This window comes from Mya arenaria, chromosome 5 (genome assembly GCF_026914265.1).
Source record: "Mya arenaria isolate MELC-2E11 chromosome 5, ASM2691426v1".
NCBI classification, from domain to species: Eukaryota; Metazoa; Mollusca; class Bivalvia; order Myida; family Myidae; genus Mya; species Mya arenaria.
Genome location: NC_069126.1, coordinates 70,517,945 through 70,542,291, shown reverse-complemented (window position 1 = coordinate 70,542,291; position 24,347 = coordinate 70,517,945). Strand labels below are relative to the sequence as shown.

At 34.9% G+C, this 24,347-nt stretch overlaps 1 protein-coding gene across 1 annotated transcript in view; it reads left to right on the top strand.

The window, feature by feature from the left end:
- The window catches only part of LOC128236189 (hemicentin-1-like), an 89,048-nt gene that overhangs the window by 19,338 nt on the left and 45,363 nt on the right, over positions 1 to 24,347 (top strand). Inside the window, exons 3-6 of the mRNA XM_052951079.1 lie at positions 4,209 to 4,538; positions 5,204 to 5,497; positions 11,340 to 11,639; positions 17,987 to 18,280. Coding sequence (XP_052807039.1) covers positions 4,209 to 4,538; positions 5,204 to 5,497; positions 11,340 to 11,639; positions 17,987 to 18,280 — 1,218 coding nt within the window. The remainder of the gene's footprint in view (positions 1 to 4,208; positions 4,539 to 5,203; positions 5,498 to 11,339; positions 11,640 to 17,986; positions 18,281 to 24,347) is intronic.

Genomic DNA, 24,347 nt, shown 5'->3' with positions numbered 1-24,347 from the left:
GTAGTATATAATATCGAGTGGCTCATTCCTTGTAGTATATAATATCGAGTGGCTCATTCCATGTAGTATATAATATCGAGTGGCTCATTCCTTGTAGTATATAATATCAAGTGGCTCATTTCTTGTAGTATAATATATCGAGTGACTCATTCCATGTAGTATATAATATCGAGTGGCTCATTCCTTGTAGTATATAATATCGAGTGGCTCATTCCAGGTAGTATATATTATCGAGTGGCTCATTACTTTTAGTATATAATATCGAGGGGCTCATTCCTTGTAGTATATAATATCGAGTGGCTCATTCCAGGTAGTATATAATATCGAGTGGCTCATTCCTTGTAGTATATAATATCGAGTGGCTCATTCCAGGTAGTATATAATATCGAGTGGCTCATTCCTTGTAGTATATAATATCGAGTGGCTCATTCCTTGCAGTATATAATATCGAGTGGCTCATTCCAGGTATTATATAATATCGAGAGGCTCATTCCTTGTAGTATATAATATCGAGTGGCTCATTCCTGGCAGTATATAATATCGAGTGGCTCATCCCTTGTAGTATATAATATCGAGTGGCTCATTCCATGTTGTATATAATATCGAGTGGCTCATTCCTTGTAGTATATAATATCGAGTGGCTCATTCCTTGTAGTATATAATATCGAGGGGCTCATTCCATGTAGTATAAAATATCGAGTGGCTCATTCCTTGTAGTATATAATATCGAGTGGCTCATTTCATGTAGTATATAATATCGAGTGGCTCATTCCTTGTCGTATATAATATCGAGTGTCTCATTCCTTGTAGTATATAATATCGAGTGGCTCATTCCTTGTAGTATATTATATCAAGTGGCTCATTCCTTGTAGTACATAATATCGAGGAACTCATTCCTTGTAGTATATAATATCGAGTGGCTCATTCCTTGTAGTATATAATATCGAGTGGCTCATTCCATGTAGTATATAATATCGAGTGGCTCATTCCTTGTAGTATATAATATCGAGTGGCTCATTCCTTGTAGTATATAATATCGAGGGGTTCATTCCATGTAGTATATAATATCGAGTGGCTCATTCCTTGTAGTATATAATATCAAGTGGCTCATTTCTTGTAGTATATAATATCGAGTGACTCATTCCATGTAGTATATAATATCGAGTGGCTCATTCCTTGTAGTATATAATATCGAGTGGCTCATTCCAGGTAGTATATATTATCGAGTGGCTCATTACTTTTAGTATATAATATCGAGGGGCTCATTCCTTGTAGTATATAATATCGAGTGGCTCATTCCAGGTAGTATATAATATCGAGTGGCTCATTCCTTGTAGTATATAATATCGAGTGGCTCATTCCAGGTAGTATATAATATCGAGTGGCTCATTCCTTGTAGTATATAATATCGAGGGGCTCATTCCTTGCAGTATATAATATCGAGTGGCTCATTCCAGGTAGTATATAATATCGAGAGGCTCATTCCTTGTAGTATATTATATCGAGTGGCTCATTCCTGGCAGTATATAATATCGAGTGGCTCATCCCTTGTAGTATATAATATCGAGTGGCTCATTCCATGTTGTATATAATACCGAGTGGCTCATTCCTTGTAGTATATAATATCGAGTGGCTCATTCCTTGTAGTATATAATATCGAGGGGCTCATTCCATGTAGTATAAAATATCGAGTGGCTCATTCCTTGTAGTATATAATATCGAGTGGCTCATTCCTTGTAGTATATAATATCGAGTGACTCATTCCTTGTAGTATATAATATCGAGTGTCTCATTCCTTGTAGTATATAATATCGAGCGGCTCATTCCTTGTAGTACATACTATCGAGTGGCTCATTCCTTGTAGTATATAATATCGAGTGGCTCATTCCTTGTAGTATATAATATCGAGTGGCTCATTCCTTGTAGTATATAATATCGAGCGGCTCATTCCTTGTAGTACATACTATCGAGTGGCTCATTCCTTGTAGTATATAATATCGAGTGGTTCATTCCTTGTAGTATATAATATCGAGTGGCTCATTCCTTGTAGTATATAATATCGAGTGGCTCATTCCTTGTAGTATATAATATCGAGTGACTCATTCCTTGTAGTATATAATATCGAGTGGCTCATTCCTTGTAGTATATAATATCGAGTGGCTCTTTCCTTGTAGTATATAATATGAAGTGGCTCATTCCATGTAGTATATAAAATCAAGTGGCTCATTGCAGGTAGTATATAATATCTAGTGGCTCATTGCAGGTCGTTTATAACATCGATTGGCTCATTCCAGGTAGTATAAAATATCAAGTGCCTCATTCCAGGTAGTATATTATATCAAGTGGCTCATTCCTTGTAGTATATTATATCAAGTGGCTCATTCCAGGTAGTATATACTATCGATTGGCTCATTCCAGGTAGTATAAAATATCAAGTGGCTCATTTTAGATAGTTTAGAATATCGAGTGACTCATTCCAATGTTATGCATTTGATCGACTGGATCATGTTATTATATCGTGTGATTCTTTCGGGCAAAATAATATATCGAGTGGCTCATTTCAGGTAGTATATCATATCGAGTAGCTCATGGCGATGTTGTGCTTTTAATCGAATGGCTCCTTTTTTGCAGTATATTGTATCGAATGCTTCACACCTTCGACCGAATATTAAGTTTAACATTGATGTGGCAGATTGAATTTAAATATACCCTTAACGAGAGTGTCTCAACACTTATTTTTATTAATTAACATCTTTATTGCTACGTTTAGGCATTATCTATTTAAGTTTTATAGAAACATGGATAAGAATCACTTTCTCACACCTCAAATAATGCACCAGTCAATTGTAACCACGGCCCCTAGATCCGGGGAATAGCGGGGGCTTTGACTTTCGGTCCAGCCAAGCCCGGGCAATATCCCCGCCCTGCGGGGAAGAGCTGTTGGTAAAATCCTCGCCAAATGCCTCCGCACCCCAGGGACCCTGGTAAGGCCCATTCCCCCTATATCTGGCGGGAAGACAAATCCACCGAATTTACCCGGCACTGTGGGGCCACCGGAAAGGTAAAAACACGGCCCATTTCCCCGGCTATCCCCGGTATACCCCCGGACCTTGGGGGGCCGTGGTTACAATTGACTGGTGCATAAGTAGATCCAAAGATTTAACCATGCTAGAAATTCTTATCTTGCCCACGGGCAAGGAGAAAACAAGTACCCGTATATAACTCCTTTATCTATTGTCATCACACAATTACCTCTCTTGTTGAAGACTGTTGTCTGAAGCATTATGGAAACCTTGTATTGTGACAATATTTGGAATGCTTATTAATTATTTCTATCTTCAAATGACAGTATCAAAAAAGTTTTCACGCACATTTGAGAATTAATGCTGCACTCTTCTTAGCAATATTTTAAGACTGATTTGAATATTAACATAATCTGAATTACTGCGCGCATATCCATAACAACCACGAATGATCACATATCCAAACGCATTTATTTTCACTACGCAAAAAAGAGTTCCAGCAAAAAATACACTTTTACTTTATTTTGTTATTTCGTTTCTGCAAATCACCCTACGCTCGGGTCGGGATGAACCTATCTTACACTCTCGGCCATGGAAGTTACTTATAATCTTGCCAACGGGCAAATATAAAACAATTACCTGTATGGAACTCCTTTGTTATTGTCATCACACAATGACCTCCCTTGTTTAAAATTAAAATTAGTAATTTCACGCTTCGAATGGCACCATAAAAAAGTTTTTACGCTGCATCTAATAAATAATGCTGCATTCTCCTCAGAGCTATTTAAAGAACGATTTGCCTATTAACATAATCCGAATCACTGCGCGCATATCCATGACAACCACGAATGATCATATAACGATACACAAATTATTTTCACTACGCGAAAAAGAGTTCCATCGAAAAAATACATTTTAACTTTATTCTGATTTACTGAGGTAGGAGAAAAAACATCTACCATAGCCGCTCGTGTAAGATAGGTTCATCCCAATCCTCGCACATGGTGCTCTAAGGAAACTCGGTTAATTTCGTTTCCGATATAAACCCTACGCTTGGGTTGGGATGAACCTTTCTTTCACTCTCGGCCATGGAAACTTATAATCTGAAATGTGTGATTGAATAGTTTGTTGTACGCTTGTCAATTAGATGGTCCCAATAGTAAAGAATAATTTCTTTGTTTACAGTCGGTATTACTGCGGTGTCTATGGAACCGGCATTCAGCCCCGTGTACGTCATACAAAACACAAACAGGCAGTTTCGTTGTATAACATCGGACGGAAACCCCAAGGCCACTATAGAGTGGTACAAGAATAACGGCACAGAGGATAGGGCCGATGACACTAAGATAACTTCCGGGATGAAGACAGACTCAATCGCAAGTGGCACTTTCGTTAGGACTAGCGGTACACTGAATTTGACTGTGCAGAAAAACGATCAGGAAGTGGGCGTGTACTGCAAGGCAAACAACGGCGGGGATTGGCTGTACTCCTCTAGTGTTGTATTAGATGTTCAGTGTAAGTTTGTATTGTATTTGTTATAACTTTTGTTATATAACATAAAACAGATCGTGCATTGCCAGGCCAAGAACGGCAGGGATCGACATAGTGTTTTCTAAGGCTAAGGTGTTCTTTATATATTTTACTTGTAGTGACCTGTTTAGTATACTTGCTAATTATAGTCGACACACAAAGGACTTGTCTTACAGATCTTCCGGACATGTGGCTGTAACCGTCTTGTGATGTCTTAGATGGAAAAGAAGTTTATATAATTTTTGACGTTATGTCATCTTCGTTTTATTCTTGCCTACATTAGCCGACATACAAGAGCGTGTATTAAAACGGCAGTATCTGGCTGTAGGTTCTATTTATTCAGTAAGGATATGTGTCTGCATTGTTGGATTTTTATTGAATACTAATTTCTGGTGAATATATGGTAACTCCAGATAAAATGAGATAAGAATTTGGATGCCGTCTAAACCTCCCACGTATAAATCAATCCCATAGACAACAATTTTATCAATACGTAAAAACTATAATAAAGATATTTTAAATATAAAAAAGGAAAATAATAAGCATATAATAATAACAAAATGTATTTTAGCATAGTCACCCTAGAACTTGGCATCATCCCAACACCCAGGATGTATATTTGTTTTGTAATATTTAAGCTATATTTACAGATGAACCGTCCACTCCGAAAGTATACTACAAGGGTTTCGAAGTTACATCCCATGTACGGGTAATATCCGGGCGTTCCACGACGCTAAACTGCAACGGCACGGGCAACCCGAGCCCCAGTTACACGTGGACGTACCCTGGTGTAGGCCCACAAAATGGATCCACGCTCACACTGGCCAGTGTGCAGACCACACACGCTGGAGGTGTAACGTGTACAGCAAGGAACACGTTGTTACCTACTGGAGGGACAGCGGTTGTTAAGACAAAAAAAACAACCATCACTCTTCAAGTTCTATGTAAGTGACACTAAGTTAAAAAAAACAGTGTTTTATTCGATAGATAACATGCGCAATCTTATATACTCAATTAAGACATAACTCTGTATAAACCGTGTTTTTATAATTAAAAATATGTTTGCATTAAACTGCTTTTCAAGCAGTTATATCATTCCGGAAAAATGGCATGATCTATTTCACCTTTAAAGCAAAGGCATACTTTTTGAAAGGAAACGTTAACTTCGAATACATATTCATTAAAATTAAGGCCATAGGGGATGTTACTCAATTATGTACAACTGCTATATCATGGTGTGTTATATATAATGTATTTCTTATTAATGCTAACGAGGTCAACGCATAAAACCCGGTTTTTTGTTTTGACAAATGCGATTATGCAGCAGAATGTTTGTTTATAGAGGAAAGAGTAAATGCTGATGAGCCGTATTCATACTGATATTTATGTATTTCTACTTGTCCTAAATATCATGCTGAAAACTATTCTTACTGAGTTTTTGCAATATGGATAACACTGTTAGCTTTATGAAAGGCATTAGGAAATTTTACACAAAACTATGTCTAAATATTTGACTTAGTGACCTAGTTTTTGACCCGAGATTACCCATATTCACGCTGGTCATAAATAGCATGCTGAAACACATACTGACTAAGTTTAATTAAGATGGAATAAAAACTGTTATATTTGGATACGGAAAAACTTAACGCAAAACGACACGCGAACGCCCGTCCGGTTTTGCCAACCTATAACAAAAAAAATGTATCACCAAATATCCTATATCCTATAAACTAAAACATATTCATAATTGGTTTAAACATATTTTATTTCATAGAATAAACATATACAATGGTATACAAAATAATCAATATAAGGATTGGGCTGGAAGAAGATAAACAACTAATGAGAGCCCTTTCCAACAGTTAATGAATTGCGAAGTGTGAGCATATCATGGCTTTCGGATAATGCAGTTTAACACAGTTTTTATAGGTGGTGATGTTAAACTAAAACAAGTTAAATCATAGAATATAATGTTTTAGAGGAAATATTTTCACCGTTACGTAAAAGAATGGATAACTGCATGAAGTATAGTGTATGATAATAGCGTAAAAGGTTGGAGAACAAGCGAGAGCATGAAAGTAGGAGGACTGGGCGACTAAAACCTTTTTGTTTTCCTTATAAGTGTGTGAACCGAATTGAATAAAGACTTATTGGATTCGGAACTTAGTGGTTAGTTTCCAAACAACATTGTGTTTAAAGATGGGGAGCAGAAATTCGAAATGCCAGCCAGTAGCTGCATCCGTTTAATGGAAAAACGTGTACAAATATGGAAATAGTGGTGACAGTTTTCTACAACGCCATAGTTGATACAGTTTGGATTTTCAACGATGTTTTTCGAAAAGAGATCCGCAGCTAAAGCACTGCAGTTAGTACGAAGTCGCATGTGCAATACTTGAAGTGATATATCGCCGTGATAAAAGTAATAAGGTACGTTCGGGAATGTTGCTGTTAACATATTTGTGAATGATCAAATAGTGTCTGCACTTCGAAAACTGACCGCATTAAAGCTTCGGATTACAGAATAATTATGGTAGGATGTGCGGGCTGGAATATGCTAATAAGGATCTGTGTTGCGCAACCAATAGTTATTAGAGCTGCCGACGGTTTAAGGGACTAGATCACAGTGATACGCTGGAGCGAGATGATTTTTCATTTTGCAGAACATAATTAGTTTGTGCTTGTTACGTCGATGTCGTGTTTCCCGTCCTATTTCCTTCATTAATTTAGCTATAGATACAAGTTTGGTTGCACCAGTAGTGATTTTTGCGGATTCTTATTGGATTTTCTCAGCCCTTGTTTTTCTTGTTGTGTACAATTGTCAAAGAGGATATCTCCATATTCCAAAATAGGTCGAATGTAAGTGATATATAGAGTTTCAAGCGATCTACGATCCAGCACATATTTCAATTTATGCATAAAATTAATTATCTTCCAACATTTGGTTTTAATGAACTCAGTTTGGGCACTCCAACGAAGGTCGCTTGAAATAAAAATTCCCTAATGTTTATGATGATTTACTTGATTAACCTGTTCGTCTTGCATATGTATTGGCGGATGCTGAATTTGACGTGTTTTTCTTGATATGGTTAATGTTTTTGTTCTAAGGGTTAAACTTCACAACCCAATAGGATGCCCAGGTAGTTATTTTATTCAAGTCATTATTGAGTATTGTTGCTGCCTCAGCTGGATAGTCAACAATTATGAAAAGGCTTGTATCATCAGCAAAAAGCCGAATCTGTGCATTGATATCAGAGACAATACCATTAATATATATTAAGAATAACAAGGGCCGGGAATAGAATTTTGCAGAACACCGGCACTAATAAGATTACACTGCGATTGTACACCTGAGAAAACAACGCTTTGACTACGAACGGAAAGGTTAGACTCGAACCAAGTTATCAGATTTCCGGATACAGCGATCGATTTTAGTTTATGAATAAGTCCAGCATGCCATATGCGGTCAAACGCCTTGCGTATGTCACAGAATATTGCCTTTATTTCTTTCCCCTGATCGACTTCTTCAGAAAACGTAGTAATAAAAAGTGAGTTGGTTAATTGTCGAATCGCCTCGGGTAAAAACTGATTGAAGATAACTAATATTATCATGAATGTAGTTATAAGTATGTTTGAAAATAACTCTTTCAAACACTTTGCTGACGGTACTAATGAGTGAATTAGGACGATAGTGTTAACTAGGAATGGGTCACCTGATTTGAAGTTAGGTGTTACCAGAGCCTATTTCCAGATCCAACAAAACATACCCTTTGATATGGATAGATTTAATAATGAAGATATTGGTTCAGATATTTCATTTGAAAGTTCCCGTAGATTTCGATTGTTAATGCCATCTGGACCACAACCTTTGCCTAGCGGTAAACACTTAAGTATAGCGGAGACTTCGAGGGGTGAAACAATTAAAGAGCTGTAACCGGGACATAGAGAACTGTTCGCAAATACTTCAGATTTTGCCGCAGACAATAGAGTGCGAGCAGTTACATTACAATCGTCTGTTACAATAATGTATTCTATTTCAGTGTCAACTGCCAGGTAAATTGAGTCTAGCATGGATGAGTTTTGGGCTGCTGTTGTATTTGGGGGCCTATAAAACACCCCCGACCTATATACTGTGAACCCCAATGATGTCCAGGTCGGGTCTTTTGTGGAAAATCTTGTTTCTTACATATAAAGCAACACCAACATGATTGTCTTCTCTTTCTTTCCGTTCCGGTTCCTTGTAGGATTCCAGTAGAATTTCCGACGACGGAAGATCTTTTTTGAGCCACGTTTCAGAAAATCTTTTAGTTCTGCTTAAAGAAGATCGACCTTTGGGTATAGGCTTTGTACTTTATAGTGGACAAAAGATATGTAGCCATACAAGTTCAGAGAAGAAGATACGATACGGTGGATGATGTTGACGTGAGTCTTGAGTTTGGACCAGGATTTGGATGTATATAACTTGCAGCTAATAGCAGCATATATGTGATGTATGACATGATAAGGGATGTAAAAACGCTTAGCATGTAAAACGTCAAATACCAGGTTTGAAGTTGGGTTATGCTAGGTGGATAATTGTACCTTACACAAGGACACTTATAACTTGAATCAATCAGTGAAGATGGGATTGAAGGTAATTGTATAAAGCATATAACATTGAGTATTATGGGCGAGGCTCTTTATATGTGGATTAAATATGTTTCGTGTATCACAATTATAATCCTAAGTGAGGGAGGAGCCCAATAAGGAAATGTCGCCTGTGAAAGAGATAGAAACATAGATAAATAGAGACTAATTGATCATAAGCTTATAATGAAATCCATCAAGCACATAGAGTATGCCATGAAATATAATGAAGAATGATAGTAATTGGTGGACATAATTCTACAAATAGGTATGTAAGATATTGCATTTCCACTAGAATCTGAAGTATGTTGATACAAAAGGAAGTTAAACACTACCATCTGTACGTGGTAACTATAGACAAGGTTTTAGTATTGTATTAAAACTATAATTTGACAAGTAAAGTGCAGATAGTCCAATGAGTTCATTTTTAAGTTAAACAATCAAAATGTAAACTTAAGTTACTCTGAATAACGACTGTACTTATAAACTTATTACCGAAAGGCAAAAAAATGTGTTTACAGAGTATAAGTATGTAACTGAGACCCCAAAATGTAATGCATGTCATTCTAACAGATAAACACAGTAACTATAACATACATGCTAGTTAGTAAGTCAAATTAACTTACTTACATGTAGAAGTAAGGCAGAAAAGTGTTTACATAATTACTGAATAATAGCATTTAAACAGATAAAGATGCACTCTGTAATTAAAAAAGAAATTGAATATGGCAAGACATGGTGAAGTATATGTGTTGTATGCATATAATATATATAGCATGACAAAAAAACTAGATTAGAAATGCTCTCTTACTGATATTACGAATCATTACAAGTCAGTAAAGCAAGAAATGTCATAATAACGTGTAACAGATGACCTGATCGATAGACCAAAGTAGGCCCGTTTAACATTTTGCACTACACTGCGTGTGTACAAGTTGTTGCGGGCCCTGTATCTTACAAACTTGATGATCGCGAGGTTTGGTGCGCATATTTCCAGCTCCACTGTTATCAGCGACAGTGCCAGTAACAACATCGCTGAACGATGCCGCTTTTTGAGGAGTTCAGCCAAGCCAGACAGTCGTAGGCAGTTTTGTCGGCTATATTGTTCAAGGCGATCCTGCCTTGAATCAGCATTAAGGGGCTTGGTTTCTAATTCATAGACTCTGGATTTGAGCGATAAATTTTCGTTTTCGAGTGCACTATTCATAATTAAAGATTTAGTTATCAACATTTAAATGAAACAAAAATAAATTATGATAATAATTAAAATGATTTGTAACAAACAGTAAATGAAATACAATTTATCACACATCAGAGCATTATATTCTAAAAATAGTAAAAAATGATTACAAATAAGAATATTTCAAACGAGAGGAATGTTTGTTTTACACTCCAAATGAATGCCAAAAAGTTTCATTTTTCGTATGACAGAAAAAGAACTGTAACTTTTTGCGTGTGTTTTAGTGCATTCGTAAGGACCTCTACGTAAAGTCAATGAAGGAAACATTTGAAAAATCCGCAATCGTCATGCATTGTCCCACACATTAATGAAAACATGTATATGCTGAGTGTATGATACCTTTTACTATTGACACTTATTTTACAAGTCAGCTGTAAAATAGACATTCGTAAATTTAATGAACAGGACAGTTGAAAAATCCTAGATTATTAATGACTTACACAAATGTGCAAACACCAATGTCACTTAAAAAACCTTTTCTTTGAATATTAAGTATGAAATGTTTTCATAATGTAATTTTTTATATTAATAAAATTTAGAATGTTACAGCTATTTTTGATGAAGATTTGTTACAGCATTGTTTCCAAAGTCTCAAAATTATAGATATTACGTTAACTAGTTTAGGGCACAGACCGCCTTATCGGTTAAACAATGTTAGAAATTTTACTTATATTTAAACCGCAGATCCTCCAAGAAGCCTAACATGCCTTTACGTCTTGCAAATTATCGCAACAACTCGTACAAATACGTTACTTTTTATAGTAACATACTGTGGCTGTGGCTCGCTGATATTGGTTCTGGGAATTATATGAAACAATCTTTCTACCCATTTAAACATAGTATAAACAGAACCATTATTAGTGATTTTGTAAAACACAATTAGTCTACCTGTACATGCCATCTTACTTCTATTTCATCCGTAGATCCTTCAAGTGCACCATCATGCACCATCAGTGGAACTTCTATCTTGACCACTGCCATACTAGTGGAGGGCACAGACAACACTTTCAGCTGCATTAGTTCAGCCAATCCGCCCTCGAATACGTACACCTGGTCAACTCCGGGCCGTGAACAAGTTTCCGGAGCCAATTTGACCCTGATCAATGTCCAGCACACCGCCGACCAAGGCCAGTACACCCTGACAGCCACAAACACAATGGATCCCACAAGAGGAAATACTGAAACGGGAACAAGCAACACATCGTTTTCGGTGAATATACAATGTGAGTGCATGCATTCATATAAATAATTTATATAATTTTGTGCTATAAGTTTGCATCTAACTTTACCGCAACATTTTATCAAATGAGTTTCAGGTAAATAACAGATAACATTAGTTAAGTGTGTTAGATTTTTAATAGCGTGCAAAGGTATCTGTGTCAATACAGGTAAGCTCAAGACGTGCATCATGGCGACAGTGCTTTTATGAGTGAGCGGTGGCGTTGATTGATATTTGGTCAAGACTTTGTCTTGTTATGAGCATATAAGACAATTTGTGGTATTACTTTGATCCAAGCTCCAAAAACAGTACATGTTAAACCACGACTTTCGTAATTTAGAGAGGAACAGAAGAATAAATGGGTGTGGGGGAGCTAATTGCAACTGCCCCAGTCTTGAGACAATTTATGTACCTTCAAAACAAATCAAAATTACCCTTAAAAGACGTGATACTGAAGGAACTTATTGACGTATACAGTGAGTATATATTTATGCACGTCATGACGTCAGTAAACATCATCGCTCGCGCTTTTTGGTGAAATGTACAAAAATGCGCTTTTCTTTGTATTTTTTCACAAAAAATGTAATTCAAGGTGTGCTAGAAAATATATGTCATGTGTTTCCGTTCCGGATAGAAAACTCCGACCCGAGGGCACCTGAGTTGCCAGGTAGCAAGGCTTGCCAAGTTACCGGCTACGCAGCGTGCCCAAGGGTCGGATTGTTCTAGTAATTTCTAGTAATCCAACCCGAGGGCACGCGCGTAAGGTTACGAGGCTTGCCGAGTTACCGGCCATGCAGTATGCCCGAGGGTCGGATTCTTGATCCGAACCGGAAAAAAAAGATTTATATTTTTTCTTGCATATCTAAAACTATCAATTTGTGGATAAATTGACGTAGACTACTCATTTTTTTACATTCCACCTATGTGGTTCCATTATTGATGTCAAATAGTTCCTATAAAAATCGCGTTTTCACGATTATTTATTTTCAATTTTATTCAAAAGTCTTGCATACATAAATATTTGATTGCGCTTAATTGATATGGCTTAATATAGTTATCATAAACTATACAATGAAAGCAATAAGAACTGGCGCGTTGCTGCGGGTAACTCATCTTTCATAGGGTGTGTAAAACAGGTTTGTCATCTACTGGTTTTAAGGCCGGAAACACAAGACCGGTATGCAAGAAAAAATATTTTTAAATGAATAGCGTTACAGTTGTTTTTCATACTTTTCGATAAAATATGGAGTTTTATCAGTGAAATAACAACAGTAAAAATAACAATGAAAATATATTTTCACTGCAAATTAAGAAGTGAAAATCTCAAATCTAAGAACTACTTTTAAAATCCATTGTAGTAACTTCTCCTTGATAAAACTACATACGTCACTTCTGACTCAGAATATGTTGCCTAAGTTTAAATATATATAATAGGATATATTTGGAAATAAACAATTTCACACAACAATTCACAGATTAACTGATGCATTGTTTACCCCACCAAGGCTTCATGATTTGTCAACAACAAAGCGCTTTACCTGGAAAACGACATGTCTTCAAGCCAATCAGACTGGTCACTGACAGCGAGGGAAACTGAAAACCCATGTATCATTGAACAAACTCTCAAACTTAAAAAAAAATGTTGTTTTTTTTCGAATGATTATCCGCGATGGATTTGCTAACACGTTCGACCTTTCAAATTTTCATCCAATGAATGGCGGCGTAGAAGTTTGGTCGGGTAAAAATGCCCTGTTTAATTCAAAAGTGCTTCGTTACTTTTTGAACAAAGATCGTTAATAAAAGTTCATTAATTAATATTTATTAAATATTTGCACTGAAAAAGTGTTAATAATAAACTATCGGGAGAAGTTTTTTTTATCCTCGAAACGGAAATAATTGACAGCTACATCATCAGCTATAGATTTGCGTGAGGGGCGTTGCACGTTAAACAGCATAGAAAACACTCTTTCAAAGAGCATAAAAGAAACAGAAAATTTGTTGATTTCAGTCGTAATTAATTTCATTCCCGATCTAGAAAAACTATTTCCGTTCGTGAACTTCGCCTGGCGTAAAGCTAGGTTTTTCTTAAATAAAAATAAATAAATAAAATAAAAAGACGTCATCATATACTTTTGATAAATATAACTAGTGTTTAAAGTTTTGACTTGACGTCATAAATGAAATTTTCTAACGTTTTATTGAATTAGTGCTGTTATTATTATATATGATATAAACAGAATAAACAGAATAAAATAGTCATGGTCATTCAAAAGGAAATGAATGAACTTGTTTACTAAAAGTAAAGAAGAAATTTGACAATGCTCGTTTTTGTTCATTTTAAAACAAAATCGTTCAATAAAGATCGAATTAAAACTATTTGAAATTGTACAATTATTCACATCAGTTGTGTGTAAATCATATGAAATAATGATAATTCTTTGTTATTTAGTGTTTTTTTTCAGAATTTGAGTCTAGACTTTGACTTGAAACTGTTGGTAATCCTGGTCCCTGGTTCCTAGTCTTCAAAATGCATATCATTATGATGTACAATATGCATATACGTATTTTGTCTATTCGAGTATTTGATAATTTCTAACGCACTTGTGTCATTAAAGATAAAGTATCCAAAACGTATTTAAAAGGGTTGCTTCCACTCCACATTCAATTTCAAAGATCCATATAAATGAGAAATGACGGTTGCACGACATCAAATAAACTAAAGTTATTGATAAGTGGGATTGGTAAAAGGGAATGCTATATCAATAATTGTTTATTTATTTTAATATAAAATACAAATTATTGACATTTTATGAACCATTTTTTTGAAGTCATATAAAATACAAATTATTGACATTTTATGAACCATTTTTTTGAAGTCATCGTTAACATTGGAAACGGATAAATAGTATATTTATACAATATAATATAAATATTTTAATAATTTTGAGCCCTTAAACGATGTTCGAATATTATTATTTTTTAAATAAATACATATGTTTAATAACTTGATTTTATCAAACGTAACTGGAGATATTTGTTCTGTGTATGAGATTATTTGGATGCTTACAAAAGTAAAATACACATATTACTATACATAGTAACATTTTACTATAAAAAAACTCGTTCTCGCTCAAATAATAATCGTTTCCACCTGTGAGATTATCACGGCAGGTGAAGGCGATCATGGCATAATTGCCCCACGATGACGAGCTCGTTTACCACTGACATCATTTTTCACGTAAATAATCATGGTGACGGATAGGTAAAATCTTACAGAATCAAATCTTTAAGGGATTTTAACGGAACTATTGATAAAATAAAAGCGTAAATAGTTTGACCTCTGTGTTTCGGTAACGGGTGCAACTGGAAACCGGAAAGTTTACATCTGATGAAGGTCAAATGCAGTGATTTTATTTTGCTTATCCTGCTAAGAATTGTAAATTAATCCAGCGAAATGGCTAGGGCCATTTAAGCACAGATTCATGTTTTTTAAAATTCATTCCTCGAATATTAAAAGGAACATAAAAAACGTTTGTAAACTGATAAAAATGAAAGTTGGAAATATTGAACCTAATTGTGCAAATAAGGTTTGCTATTTCATTGACTATAACCTATCAATTTTGGTAGTTTATGCCATTTAAAACAAATGTGGTGTATCTTATTGAGGTTTTGAAATCAGAAGATTTGATTTTCTTTAGCCGTGTGTAGAAGCCATATGCAGTCATTGTCGTTGAATGTCACTTTTTCGCCATAGTGAATATGCATCACGAAATATTTATCGAGATAGGTGTGACTCGAGGATTCATGCTTTATCCGCAATTTTAGGTAAATCAGAGACCATTGCTCTACTCGTTCTGGAAGTAGTCACACATAATACCATAAGTGCACACATTCTACAGCTGGTTAATATTCCTGTTTCATGACCATGGCTCTCACACGTTTAGAGATATGCGCGACAACACATCGAATTATTTATGCGTCATATTTTCACAAATGACCAAGTGACCACTGCACTCATTGACAAAACGAAAACGTGCATGCTCTACATTCTAATTCAACTAAAAGGAATATAAAGGAAACTGTGCAAAAAGGAACCCATCTAAATTTAACGATTAGTGCTTTTCGTCATCTTGGTGAGATTATAAGTATCTTCCATGGCCGAGAGTGCAAGATAGGTTCATTCCGACCCAAGCGTATGGTGTTTAGCGGAAACGAGGTTTACCGAGTTTCCGCAAAACACCGTGCGCGAGGGTTGGGATGAACCTATCTTACACGAGCAGCTATGGTAGATGCTTTTTCTCCCACCTCAGTTAAACAAAATTAAGTTAAAATGTATATTTTGCTGGAACTCTCTTGTGCTTAGTGAAAATAATTGCATATGTATATGCGGAAAATCGTGGTTGTCATGGATATGCGCGCAGTGATTCAGATTATGTTAATAGTCAGATCGGTCTTTAAATAGTTCTAAGAAGAGTGAAACATTATTTCATGAAAGGTGCGTGAAAACTGTTATATGGTGACATTTAAAGCGAGAATTACTTAATAAGTGTTCTAAATATTGCCATAAGACAAGATTTCGATGATGCTATAGACGACAGTCTTCAACAAGGGAGGTAATTACAATGTGGTGACCATTAAAAAGTAGTGCCATACGGGCATTTTATCTTCGCCCGTGGGCAAGATAAAAATTTCTAGCAATGTTAAATTATTGGATCTACTTATCTGAGGTGGGAGAAAATGTTATATGTTATATCATGTGAATGAACTTTGTTTCCTAATGGTAATTTATATGTTTGTGCTAAGAACTCAATGAATCACTTACCATTCTTACTGAACACATCATTAACATTCAATAAACTTATCGCTATCTTGGTCTGAACTAATAGAAACTAATCTTTAATCATAAGAATGGAACTTTATTTGATTCACTAATATCTACAAAACCACTCATTAAAATCTGAATGTGTCATCGGCGGAACGAGAGAAATATACTTCAGCAGCCGCACTTCTTCTCTGAATGTCGGCCGATACAAAGACACCACAGATTTGCTTTGGTCAGTTGACACGTTTGAGATGTTATCTTTGATTCTTATAATAAATCAAAATTGCAATTCGTTAATTTTATTTCTTGCTAAACAAATCTTTATGCAATTCAAACATTCTTACACATATCAAAGCTTTACATGTATAGGGTATTTTGAAACAATTGTGTTGTAATCTAGTTATAATTTTATAATTTGCATATTTATGACGAGTATAGTTGACAGTATCGGACTACGTTTAATATACGTACGTTTGGAAATCTGTCATATTATGATATATACCCTCGAGCATCTTGCGTACTTTCATAAACAGCATTTACCTGGACACAAGTGATGGGTTTTTGCCGCCACTAACCGCCATACTGTTATATCAAAGCGCTTTCATCGGCTTGTTAATCGTACTTCAATCTACAATATTTAGACTAATATATGCCATTTAAATAATCGGGATAAACATGACGCATGATGAACTAGAAAAAAAAACTTCGATGTGTGCGATATTAACGACGAGAGATAATTAGTATCAAGGTAACCTTTGATCGATCACGGAAACTGTACAATCCACCAGATAAACGTAATACCCTCCCCCCACTCCCTTTTTGTATCATATTTTTTGACTGAAAGTCAAGCTCACACACAAATACCTGGTGGAAAGAATAAAATACATTTGCTCTTGTTTGTCATTTTTTTTAAAGTTTATTCCAATGTAAATTTTAACGTTTAAAATTTGTTAAATCACATTTAAGAATATTCTATTTGAAAACATCTGAAGCAAACAGTCCTTATAAATGGGCTAATGAGTATTCACACCTTCACCGCTTTCAACGCACAATGCAATTACATTGAAATATGAACCTTAATATGATCTCTCTTACCTTAAAATACATTAAAGCCACACTCTCAGCTACTATATTCATATTGATCAAGTTCGGGCAAGATTTAAAAAGAAATGTGGAACTCGGAATAATATTACTATTCCAACAGAATGTAATAGATGCATCATCCATATGAAAATTTAAATCGATAGTGTGTATTTAGGCCTAAAGCAATGAGATGGAAATAGTAAACGAAATATGAATAAAAATAAAAATAATATATTTCCAGACACGGAAAGGATTATCTATTATCTCCGAAATGTCCATCGTCGTCATCGGTGTGTACATTAACTATAATCACAAATGAAAAAATCCTCTTCGTGAATGTTATACATTTTCTCCGGTGTAATCACCCCCTGGATGGGTCACATGTTGACGTTCATCAATATTATATAATTTAATTCCTGAATAACTGAATTCCACTTTATTTTCAGATGAAACTTCCATCCCTAAATTATACTACCAGGATTCCGTGGTAAACTTTCCTATTCGTGTAATATCCAAACGTTCGGTGACGATCACATGCAGCAGCACGGGCAACCCGAATCCCACTTACACCTGGACATACCCTGGTGGAGGCCGACATAGTGGCCCCACGCTCACACTGGCCCGAGTGCAGACAACACACACCGGAGATGTAACGTGTACAGCAAAAAACAACCTATCACCTACTGGGGGTACAACGGTTGAAAAGACACGACAATCAACTGCTAGCCTCCAAATTTTGTGTAAGTTAAATTTCAAATATATTAATTTTAAATGATTATAGGCGAAATTTAAATACACAATATTTGTTTTGTATAATGTATATAAAGGATCTGTCATGAGTCGTCATATATTACACAATTTAATTAAACTAGTTCAGGAAATATGCTAGATATTGTATTATGTTATGCTGTGTGTTATGTCGTATTTTTGTTAAATTATTATTATTTTTAATTGATACCAGTTTCATAATTTCAGGGTATTTTACTTACAAATTATTAATATATTAGTTGTTTTATATCTGCTCTTTATATGCAACTGTGTTTGTTAGATTTTAACACTAGCAAAACAAATTAAGATGTTGATAACAGCCAAACAAAGGAGGGGTCTGTTGTTCTTGTTTATTTGTATCTATTTTAGCACCCTGTTATATGTTTTTTTAAATAAAACAGTTTTGAAATTTTTATATTCGAAATCCTGAGTTATAAGTTGTAGCTCAATTGTCAGTTTGTTCTGATTTTCTACTGGTTAAAATATAATGCATGACGGATCCGCACAAACGAGCTTATTTTTAAAATGTATTTTATGGACAATTATGGAGCGTGAAGGTAGTTTAATCACAGTCCAGCAACAGTTAGCGTTATTGCTGTTATACAATATATATGATGCTCATATTTTGGACCGCATATATTGGGATTTTGCATCAAGTATTTGTTAATGAAAGAAAACAACAAAATAAAATCGTTAACATAACTTAGTTGGACCTTTCAGCTAAGTTTGCCATTTGTGCAAAATAACGATTAACTTGTAAAAAAGACCACGGCACAATACTAACATATTTTCTGAACGAGTTGAAGTTGTGTATTATATGATGACGAGTAAGAACAGCAAAAACGACCTTGTTCTTGTGATGAGCATACTACCACAAAGCAGTCTTTCCCCGTTCTACATGCATTGCAAAAAAGTAGTTCCTGAAATTATTTAAAACTACATCCGATTGTTTTCATTATGTTTATTATAAGTAGAGTGCATACTTAGATGATATCCAGTAAAAATAACACATAAGACACTATTTGTTTAACGGCATCTGCTTTCTTTTAAATTTGACATCATATCCAGTAAAATGACGTCCTAATGTGCACTATTTAATGACATCATCTCCTGTTGAAATGCATTTATTACCGACCGTCTTTTAAAAAATCCCATAAAATTAAGACGAAATACGACGTTTTTTTCTTCAGTTTTAAATGCAAAATGTACTACTTTATTCAAATAAGTCTTAACCATAAGTACAAAATGAGAAATAAACGCATGATTTGCTAGGGAATTACCAATTAAGTCATTATGTTTCAAAATTATTTGTTAACAAACATGCGGAGGGATATATGTTCTGAACAAGTGAAACAGAGTTATGCTACATTATACATGTGTAATAATGAAAAATATGTAATGGCTATATATAACCGGATAGAAGGTATAGCATTTGATACATATTGATAGTGCCGGGTTATAAAAACAAAATGAACTACTAAAGCGCTGTCTCCTAGATACCAAGCACAGAAGTTGAAATACACATATCTAAAGTGAAATAGAAAGGTATTTGGTAAGCGATGGAAACTATTTCAGATGACTTCTTTATTCTTCTGAAAACATAATTGAACGATTTGGAATAATCAAATACATAATTAGAACGATTTCACTTTCTTCAAACAGTTATTTTACTAACACATATGCAGCTATGTCTATTAAAAAAAGAACGAATAAAGATACCATTTCATTGAAATTCGATTTTTTTTTAAAGATGGTTAACTGATTTATTGCATGCATGTTTATTAGGTTTTATCATGTACTATAATATTGTAGACAATAATTAAAAGACAACTGAATTTTATGATATGATTATTGACTGAAATATATATTCTGCAATAGCGGGCAATATGTAAGACAATTGCTCAAAAATGACAAAAATATGTTTGTAAAGAATACATCAGTACATGAAAGCCAGTGCACGCCAACGTAAACTCATCACGACGGCGTGACAACTGTCAACTATTTTGAAACTTTAAAGCGTGGCATTTTTGTACATTTGTACAATATTTCTACCACACAATTTAAATGCAATATGTTATGCTTACTTAATTAAGGGTTTATTGCTCCATAAGCTTTATATGTATCTTCGATTGATTTGAACATTTGTGTTCGATATTTCCTTGACTATATCTGTGTTTTGATTCAGATGTTCATGAATTTTCGTTGTTCTGTATCTTTGAATTCAATCGAGCCGAATATAGCTCACTTACGTGTAGTTTTGTTGTATCCTATAGAACGCAACACATATCTTAATAAAACTGATTTTTGCTGAGTCGCCCAATTGCCCCACGTCATTTCTTTTTCTGATGATAACCCTCAGGGTTAAAACACATTTCTACAAAGCGGCAAATATGGTCGGTCAAAAGCTCAGTGTGATACTATATTCAACCAATCAGAACTTAATGGGTACATGTTATTTAACCTCAATAATGCCATGTTTGTAAAAGGTCAAAAGTAACTATAAAATAATTCTATCCAGCGGACAAAAATTAACTACACATTGATATGTTAAGATATAAAAATGAATACAAAATCAATAAAAAAACCCGAACAAATGAGTACTTTTGCAATTTAATGCTTCAAAAGGTAACAAGCAGAAAAAATTCGTACGCGAAACTTTGAGTTTATCATTACAATGTATTCGTACATGAAACACGGACATTTCGTACCTTTAAGGTTAACGCCCATATATCGTAATTGAAAGTATCTTTTTACTGAGTCGCCCAAGCACCCGATGCCTTTATTTTATTCTTTAAACATTTCGAATTATTAAACAATATATTTACCAGAATGTATAATGGAAAATAGCTCTGCAAGTATTGTGCACCTTCGGGGGCTGACTGGCCGGTCCTTATAATGTCATATAATCCTCAGTGGTGTGAAATACTTCTTAATTATTTTATGCTAAATACGACTTCATGGTATTTGCCGTTTCTAACTACTGTTCATACGTATTTGTTCAAAATCCAAACCTAGTCACATTAATATGCAACTGAATATTAAATATCTGGCAAAAGTTTTAAAGCAATCGTACACCACAGACTAGAAAAGTTGCACGATATAATTAAGTTTGGGAACCCAGAAAACAAGAACAACATAAAGTATGTCTGTCAATCGGTCGAATTACATTGAACAAGGACTATAAAGTTGCATTGACTAATACATAACTCTGACGATTTTGGGGTCGGAAGGCCAATGTCATCTTCAGTGATATACAAATTTTATCTGTACAACTGTTTATGACGGCTTGGTCTAAAGACCATGTCAAGGGAGTCGTAGGTTGCTTTTAGGCAGTAAATGAGTGTTTTTATGGGGTCAACGGTCAAGGTCATATATAACAGTGATTGCTATGAACACTTTGTATGCACAATAACTTGGGATGGGTATTCCCTAGGGCAATGCAACTTTTTTTTGGTCAGTCAAGCATTTACAATTTACTTTGCTTTTGGTCTTCAAAGTTTTTCATCAATAGAAACAGCGCTTGCTCATTGGTTATAGCCATTTACAATCATTGAATTATTAATTTATATAATGTTTGCAAACTTTTGGAGTTATGTCAGTTGTCAAAGCACTTGGTCGTTTAGCTTTCAGTAGTATATATCATTCCCTTAACTGAATAGATTTATACATATAAGCAGCTCGATTAAATAGAACATTGACATTCTGCGATGTAAGTAATGCAACATTTTGCGATTTTATTTTATCGTATCTCTAGGTATTGATTTGTCAGGTATAAATGCACTTATTATTATAAAACAAAATATATAAAAACAACATATGCACATTACTCTCAATCTCAATGTGGTATTGCAACTGGGTTGTGCCTTCCTGGTATCAACCTATGATCTATGTAAAGTTACGCTTTGCTTTAAAAGGCATGTCTATTTGTTATATTATTAAACAGGCACTGCCTTTAATAGGGTCTCGCAGGACAGTACTAAGAAATGAACCGCATTTTTATCTATTTTTAACGAGATTATTTCAAAATGATACAAACTGGCAACACGAAAACAGAATATGTTCAGGCTGGCAATCATGCAAACAACTGGGAGTTGTTTCAAATGTTCAACACCGAACGTTAAAAGCTTGTTCAGAACTTACTTTTTAGGCATTATAAAAATCGACAAATATTTGCCGAACAGTAATAGGGCTTGAATGGGACAAAGCAACAAACATATTTAAATAAAAAATACGAGTAGGAATAGAACAATGAAATTGAAGTGTAAACATGGGTTTTAGATTTCGTCAAGAGCTACCAAAATAACAAGTAAATAAATAACAACAGGTCTGACCTGATTAATTTAAAGCAGTCAGTGCAGAGAACCCCTCTTCTATATACATACGTTAATAAATTCGGTCATGCGAAGAGGCTTTTGATATATACCAGCAAAATCGTACATGTACGATCTTCAGTGTTATCGTATACGACAATGATGACAATCAAACAAGAAAATTGGAAATCACGAGGCAATACAAATCGATGTTAAGGCTTAGCAGAGATAAAATAAGTTGTAAGACAATGCGCAGAAGATATAAATATTTCGCAAAACGAACTATATTAAATTGCATCGTTAAACAAGGAAGTATGTTGTTCAAAAACATAATTATAGGAAAAGGATATTAGAATGTTACAATTCTTATAAATACTACTGTGACGTCAGTAGCAGTTGAACATTGGATATATAGACTATAACTTCGGTGAAAATGTGTAAGAAACGCAGAAATTAAAGAATATCACTGCAAATGCACAAATTAAAAATATCTATGTTTCGATTATTTCCATATTTCTTTATCAAAAATGGCAATGTAATTTTGAATTATGAGGATGTCAGAATTTATATATGCGTAAGTAAAACAGATTTTGTGTGTTCATTTAACTTCAAAGAGTAAGAAGAACAAAACATAATATAGAAGGGAGCTCACCAGGCAATGTCATTTGATTTTTGTTATCAGGGACTTTAGGACAATATTTACAGATATATACATTTATGTACACGAATATGACGAACATAAGATGATGAATTGTCACTGCCTCTCAGGGGAAGTTGGGGCCGTGGTACACTGGGACATCCCCCTGTCGCACTGATTCCAAGGCTGTTCCTAATTTGGAATTTCTTAGCTACTAGCAACCGCAATCGTTCAAAACGCGTTCGCATCACGTTTTCAATAGACAGCCTTGTTTGAGTAAGATGACCGAACCTATTTAGTTTCAGTGCATCATACGATATTTTCTTGTGTTTTCGATAGGGAGTCATGTACGTAGATGCCATCACCCATGTACATTCTGGCGTTATATACACGTTCAACTGCCTTTGAGTTTGTAAAATGTACATTTGTCTTCCTAATACAAGTGAACGTTGGCCTAAGGCATACCAATCTATGGGCCTATATCTAAAGGCTCCAAAGTCAAGTTGATTGTCTTGGTGTGCTGTTGGATCTTTGATGTACCATTCTCACGAGGGTTGCCGTTGTCAAGTGGTATCCCGTGGATATTGAGCATGGACCGACGACCTTACTGTTCAAGCTTATCGGGACTATCATTGGTCGATTTTAGGCATGACCATAAATGTTCATTTTTAATCTGCAAGATTTCGTCTGACAATTTGCGGAATTTCTCATCGACCTCCTTGATAAATTCTACCCTAAAGTCATTCCCTTTTTGATCTTTCAACTGTTTTACCATTTTAGCCGCAGCTTCTTCAAGATCTTTTTTATACATTCTCTTTGTTTCATATCAATACATTGAACAAAATTGTACTATTTGTGAGATATAGTGAAAGTTACACTATTTATAAAAGATACATGGGCAAACTTCAGAACAATCAAATCCAAAATGATGAGTAAAACAGATCGTAGTGTCGTCCACAGGTTCAGTTACTCGTATGTTTCCTGTATGTTTGTGGGTGGAAGCAAACGTTTAATTAATAGATTATTATGATTCTGTAGATAGATAGTTTATTCACTATAAGCTAACAGCCCCAATACATATTTCAAGCAATG